At 40.8% G+C, this 7,308-nt stretch overlaps 1 protein-coding gene across 1 annotated transcript; it reads left to right on the top strand.

The window, feature by feature from the left end:
* Positions 773 to 7,194, top strand: LOC8058288. Its single transcript, XM_021447102.1, has 8 exons — positions 773 to 809; positions 916 to 1,056; positions 1,134 to 1,478; positions 1,560 to 2,681; positions 2,788 to 3,056; positions 3,156 to 6,283; positions 6,450 to 6,753; positions 6,938 to 7,194. Exons 1-6 carry the CDS (start codon positions 800 to 802, stop codon positions 6,261 to 6,263), a joined length of 4,995 nt encoding a protein of 1,664 aa, XP_021302777.1. The 5' UTR covers positions 773 to 799; the 3' UTR covers positions 6,264 to 6,283; positions 6,450 to 6,753; positions 6,938 to 7,194.

Here is a 7,308-nt window from a genome sequence, read left to right as displayed (position 1 = left end):
AGGTCCACTTGTGCATTCCACTGTGCTTCTTCTACTACTGCAAAATATATATATATATATATATATATATATATATATATATATATATATATATATATATATATATATTATTATACTTCTACTACTGAATTTATGCCTGCATTAATTTTTGTTTATCTCTCTGAAATTATGCCTGCATTATTATTTGTTTGTCTCTGCCCCTCCCAGCAAAGTGATAGGAGTAAAATGAATATGACAACCTGAACGCCTCGTGAAGAACCAGGTCCACTTGTGCATTCCACTGTGCTTCTTCTACTACTGCAAAAAATATATATATATATATATATTATACTTCTACTATTGAATTTATGGCTGCATTAATTTTTGTTTATCTCTCTGAATTTATGCCTGCGTTATTATTTGTTTGTTTCTAAATTTGTTCATTCTGATTATTCTCTTGTGGACTACTGCGATCCTTTGAAAAATCAAAAGGTGTTGCCTCCTATCCTACCCAATGTCGACGGTCCGAGATACACCCAGTGCACTAAGTGACATCACTAACGTCGCAGGTATGATGCCAAATAGGGTACATGTATAGTATTTGTGGGTGTCTATTTATTTTCCATCTCTCTATAGATGATGCCCGACGGACGAGGGAAGAACGGAACTTGCGGCAATGGGCTCGTCGAGCCGAGATGTCCGACGAACGAAAGGAGGAGATGAGAAGGAAACAACGTGAATACTCGCGTCAATATCGACAAAGGAAGAATGTCGAATCCAGAACTCTGCACTTTGTTTGGACAAGGAAAATATAGAATCTATGGCTATTGGTAAATATCGCATACATGACATGAATTATTATAGTACAAATACAAGATGATGTCACTCTATTTATTACTACAACAATTTATACGAGATGACACTCCATTTATGCAGGTGATCAGCATTTTGGGATAGACCAAAATTCACCATTTATTACGAACGAGTCAAATACCGAGCCAACTACAGATGGGAATCATAGCTACGGTGGACTGCTCACAGGAGCCACGATAGAAAGTAGACTACCTTTGAACAACGGTAACTATCAATTACCATCACTTCATGTGGCATATCTAATCCCAATGATGACTAGCCTTACAGAAGTGGATATGCAGATACTGCTAACACAGTGATGGACACAAGAAATAACCAACATCGAAAGAGGAAAGTTGAGTTGACCAACGAAGAGTTACAAGAAAAGAGAAGGAAGGCTGCTGAGTACCAACGTCAATATCGAGCACGAAAAAAGGCTGAGTTGCAAAATAAGAAAACCACGAGCATTGCCAACCAAGACAGTGGTGGAGTAATTGTTCAACCGTCCACAACCGCAAGTGCGAATTTGGGAACTGGATTATCGACAATAGTGCAAATTGATGACTCTGGGGAGCCTAGAGATTGGTTACACAAAAATGATAATTATGTTCCTACACGTAGGGAACCACCTATTACAGCTGAGACAGGTCTGCACATCAAGGACACTCTGTTTTCCTATACTATATTTTTTAATATTTTTTGTGGTAATATTAAATGTGTTTATGCAGAAGGACAATTACCCGCGCAACACAGGAACCATGTACATGTCCACTCCGATGAAGAAGAATTTGACCGTGAACTATTTGAACCAATAAATGGTGGAAGGGATGGTGATGAAGATGACATGGAAGATGGACATGGATTGCACAATGAAAACTTAGACGATGATGACAGATTCATTCAGCGACATGCACAAGGTCAACGCTATGAGTCATATCGCGTGCTTCCAGAGGGAAAGGCTGCGAATGTTCAGCCACATGATGATCCATATGACTACATCTACCAAAACCTACCAGAACGATATAAATTGAGAAATGTCCCTGACTGCAGTTATTGTGGTGCGATTAGGTTTCAATATGAGACACCCGGATTTTGTTGTAGAAAGGGCAAAGTACAGATACATATACCAGATGTTCCTTCAGAGCTAAAGAGGTTGTTCACAAGCCAAGTGCATAGTGATGCAAAGTATTTCAGGAAACATATACGTTATATCAACTCACATTTTGCGTTTGCAAGTCTAGGGGTCACCACTGACGATAGTGTAAAAAGTCCAGCAGGGTCTGGTGTTTACACATTTCGAGTTCAGGGCGGGTTGTACCACCGTCTTGACCATCTTGTGGCAGGTGATGACAGTGCTCGACATCTACAGTTATACTTTTATGATACAGAAGATGGAGCCTTATCACATAGGGTCAAAAGATCCCCCGATCTTAATGTAAACCTCATACGGACTATCCTTGCAATATTGCAAGATAACCCATATGTGAGTACTTTTAGGAGAAATAGGGATTTTCCAAATTTGGATGAGTACCGGATCGAACTCAATACAAATGTCACACCTGACCAAAGAAAGTACAATGCCCCAACGACATCCCAAGTTGCTGCTATCTGGATGGAAGGAAACGATCCACAAAGAAGTTTTGATAGAAGTGTGATAGTATATGGGAAATCTGATCGTCGTCCACAATATATCCGAGCATGGCATGGTTGTTATGACCCCTTAGCTTATCCTTTATATAACCCACGAGGAGAAACAGGATGGAACAAGTTTATGCCGTACAGTGGGAGTCCGTACAGTGGAAGTCCAGACGCTCCACCAGCTTCAACACCGGCATCTACTAATAATCATGGTATTAACTCATAATAATATATATATATACTGGTACTAGCTGATTCAATGATATATATACTGGAGTCCAGTCGCCCGTGATCTCTAATGTTTTAACTAACTTGCAGCGGAGAATCAAGTGCAAGAAGGAGACAATGACGTACAAGAAGGGGACATGCTGGGTGCAGCTGCAGAACAATCTTCTAGATATGTCACTGCACGAGAATACTACTGCTTCAAGTTGCAAATTAGACGGGGAATTTTCAACATTTTATTATTCGGAGGGCGTCTTTTCCAGCAGTGGGCTGTGGATATGTATATAAAAATTGAGTCTATGAGACTAGATTGGTACTCTAATCCTGATAATCAAAAACTTATACGTGCGGAATTATACCAGGTAACCAATCATGTTCTACTGTTCATAAATACTTTTATTACCTTGGCAACATTCGAATTGCATAAAGCTAAAATAAAGTGCCAAAATCTATTATTGTAGGGACTGGTTGATGTTATCTCTGTTGGTGAGACGCAGGGTTCTAAGGTTGGAAAGAGAATTGTGTTGCCAAGATCATTCCCAGGATGCGATCGAGACATGCAACAAAGATTCCTTAATGCTATGGCTATTGTGCAACGATTTGGCAAGCCTGATTACTTCATCACCATGACATGCAATCCATACTGGGAAGAGATAACAAGCAATCTAGAACCAGGCCAGGACCCACAAGATAGGCCGGAGCTGGTTGCGAGAGTGTACAGGGCAAAATTGCGGGATCTAAAAGATCTACTCATCAAGAGGAAGTATTTTGGTGAAGTCGCTGCATATGTTCATGTTACAGAGTTCCAAAAAAGGGGTCTGCCACATGAGCATTTATTGTTGATTATGAAATCAGGGAGTAAGTTGACCACCCCAGATGCATATGATCGAGTTATTTCAGCAGAGATACCAGACAAGGACAAATATCCAGACTTGCATGATCTTGTTATCAGCCATATGCTACATGGCCCATGTGGAGTGCTAAACAAAAAATGTGCATGCATGGTCAATGAAGAGTGTCGGTTTCAATACCCTAGACAGTTCTGTGAGGCAACCCAACAAGGCAATGACTCCTATCCAACCTACCGGAGAAGGGATGACGGACGTCGAGTCAAGATTAGGAAAGCAGAGTTAGATAACAGGTGGGTGGTGCCATACAACCCAGGTCTGCTCTTCAGATACAACTGTCACATAAATGTTGAGGCATGCTCAAGCATTAAAGCAGTGAAGTATCTATTTAAGTATGTTTATAAAGGCCATGACCAAGCATCAATCTCAGTAAATGCAGATCAAAATGATACAGATGATGGTGTCATCAATGAAATAAAACAGTATAGGAATGCTAGGTACATATCTGCACCAGAAGCTGTGCATAGAATATTTGGATTCCCGATGTTTGGAGTTTACCCTGCAGTATTGCAACTTCAGCTACATTTGCCTAATATGCAGTCTGTGACATATAATGAGGATGAAAACCTGGAGGATGTTGTGAGGCGCACCAGTTCTAATAGGACAACACTGACAGAATATTTCAGTAAAAATAGTGAAGAAGTGGCAGCAAGGAAAATATTATATAGGGAATTTCCAGAACACTACCGGTGGATCACAGGGAAAAAGATGTGGCAAAGAAGAAAAATAGCATCAGCGCAGATAGGGCGGATTGTCTATGCTAACCCTGCTGAAGGGGAGAGATACTTCCTAAGAGTACTACTAAATCATGTGAGAGGTGCAACATCTTTTGAGGATTTGAGAACAGTGGCTGGTGTAACATACTCTACTTTTAGGGAAGCGTGTGAGAAAAGAGGCCTTATCGAGACAGATAGATCAATCGATGATTGCTTGACTGAGGCCACCACTTTTCAGATGCCGTGTGCCTTGCGGAGGTTGTTTGCTACAATTCTTGTGTTTGGCGAGGCCACTAACATACGTGGACTGTGGGAGAAGCATAAGGAGGCGCTAGGTGAAGACTACAGTCGGGACAACAGCAACCCGTCGATAGTGGAGCAAATGGTGCTCAGGGACATAAGAGATATGCTTCACTCGATGGGTAAAAATATTAGAGATTATGGTCTGCCACCTATTTGTGAGATCGGTCCAACATCCATTGACATGATGAAAGAAGTTAGGGAGGAGCAGAATGTCTATGTTGAACAAGAACACCTAGATATTTTTAATTCTCTGAACAAGGAGCAGAGACAAGGGTTTGATGAAATCATTCAGCATGTCTTTGACAAAAAGAGCCAAGTTTTTTTTGTGGATGGTCCAGGAGGAACAGGAAAGACGTTCCTATACAAGGCGCTCCTTGCTAGAGTTCGTTCGAAAGGTTTAATAGCCATTGCAACAGCCACATCTGGTATAGCAGCATCAATATTGCCCGGAGGACGCACTGCACACTCCAGATTTAAAATTCCAATTAAAATTGGGGAGAACACAATGTGCAGCTTTTCAAAGCAAAGTGGCACTGCCGAGTTGCTTCGTAGAGCCTCGTTGATTATTTGGGATGAAGTTGCCATGACCAAGCGACAGTGTGTCGAGACACTTGATAGGTCCCTACAGGATATCATGGAATGTGGTTTGCCATTTGGAGGAAAGGTCATGGTATTTGGAGGAGACTTTAGACAGGTCCTTCCTGTGGTGCCACGTGGGACAAGAGCACAGGTAACTGATGCTACTTTGCAGAAATCATATTTGTGGGACCAAATAAGAAAGATACGATTGACACAAAACATGAGAGCACAGTCAGACCCTTGGTTTTCTGAGTACCTGCTACGAATCGGAAACGGAACCGAAGAAACAATTGGAGATGATTATGTTCGACTCCCTGATGACATTGTGATTGGATATACTGACACGGATGAGGCAGTCAATAGACTCATTTCCTCAGTGTTCCCGTCACTTGAAGAGCATGCAACATCGGCTGCCTATATGAGCGGACGGGCCATTCTATCAACCAAAAATGAACATGTTGATAGGCTGAATGCATTGATGATTGAAAGGTTTCCAGGTGAGGAGAAGGTTTACCACAGCTTTGACACAATCGTTGATGATCCTCAAAATCACTTCCCTATTGATTTTTTGAACTCAATAACTCCAAATGGCCTTCCTCCACATGAGCTAAAACTGAAAATCAATTGTCCTGTGATTCTTCTACGTAATCTAGATCCTAACAACGGCTTGTGCAATGGAACAAGGCTAATGGTCAGGGCATTGCAAGACAATGCAATTGATGCTGAGATCGTTGGTGGTCAACATGTGAGAAAAAGAGTGTTCATACCAAGGCTACCATTGTCTCCCTCGGATGATATTTCTCTTCCTTTTAAGTTCAAGAGAAAACAATTCCCAGTGAGGTTAAGTTTTGCCATGACAATAAATAAATCGCAGGGACAGACCATCCCAAACGTTGGGATCTACCTTCCAGAGCCCGTGTTCTCACATGGACAGCTTTATGTTGGTTTATCAAGGGGTGTGTCAAGATCAACAACAAGAATTTTAGCCAAACCGAAAGAGGAATTGGATCCTACAGGGAAGAGCACCAAGAATATAGTTTTCAAAGATGTCCTAAATTGGTGATAAACCGTTGATATACTCAGGTACATTAACCCAGTACTCTCTTGTTTAATTTATGAGCCTCATATAACATATTATACTATGTCATATGCTTCTGGCATTCACTATAGTGAAAAATATTTCTAATATAGCAAACAAATTAAATGTTGATGTGTGGTAACTGACCTTGTGTAAATTGCAACTCTGCAGTGTTCAGACTTTATCAGAAGCATCATCCTTCGCGTCCTCCCACTGCTGCTTCGGCGGAGGCGTGCCCTCCGCATTCCTGACCGTGGCCAGCTTCTCTGCCAGTCTCTGCACCAGTGCCCTCTGACCCCTTTCTCTGCAAGGAACGAACAATAATCAAATCAAATGAGAGGCCCAGTTGAAGCCGGTTTCACCACACAAGAATTCTAGCAAAACCAAAAGAGGAATTGGATACTACAGGGAAGAACACAAAGAATATAGTTTACAAAGATGTCCTAAATTGGTGATAAACTGTTGGTATACTCAGGTACATGATACTCAGGAACATTAACCCAGTAGTACTCTCTTGTATAATTTATGAGCCTCATATAACATACTATACTATGTCATATGCTTCTGGCATTCACTATAGTGAAAAATATCTCTACTGTAGAAAACAAAATAAATGTTGATGTGTGGTAACTGACCTTGTGTAATTTGCAACTCTGCAGTGTTGACAGGTGCCAAACCTTATCAAAGATGACATGGGACATATGACATGACACAAAGAAAAATGGCATCTTCATTGCCCTGAGACCATAACAAGTTGATGCACTTTGTCAAGAAATAATAGACTTTACTGAACAAAACAATTGTTTGGTTGTACTGTAATAAACTATGTGTGTGTTGAATTTCTGATACAAAACTATCTATATGTCTTACCTGATATATAGGGAGCGCACTGCAGCTTCTCAGCAAGTCTGGTGAATCCCAACAAGTCATTACTACAGTTTTGCCTTGAATTTGGCGATCTATGATATAAAGACATTTAAGCAAACTCAGAATAAGCGAAAACTTCTTACGAATTTGTGGGAATTCAGCT

The sequence above is a fragment of the Sorghum bicolor genome, chromosome 9 (genome assembly GCF_000003195.3).
Source record: "Sorghum bicolor cultivar BTx623 chromosome 9, Sorghum_bicolor_NCBIv3, whole genome shotgun sequence".
In the NCBI taxonomy this organism is placed as follows: domain Eukaryota; kingdom Viridiplantae; phylum Streptophyta; class Magnoliopsida; order Poales; family Poaceae; genus Sorghum; species Sorghum bicolor.
The sequence above is the reverse complement of the archived record's forward strand: the minus strand, read 5'-3'. Positions and strand labels throughout refer to the sequence as shown.

What these genes read in the sequence shown, in the direction of transcription:
- LOC8058288 (XM_021447102.1), top strand. An exon ending in GGCATCTACTAATAATCATG is followed by an intron (nt 2,682 to 2,787) that starts GTATTAACTCAT and finishes ACTAACTTGCAG; the next exon opens with CGGAGAATCAAGTGCAAGAA. An exon ending in TACGTGCGGAATTATACCAG is followed by an intron (nt 3,057 to 3,155) that starts GTAACCAATCAT and finishes CTATTATTGTAG; the next exon opens with GGACTGGTTGATGTTATCTC.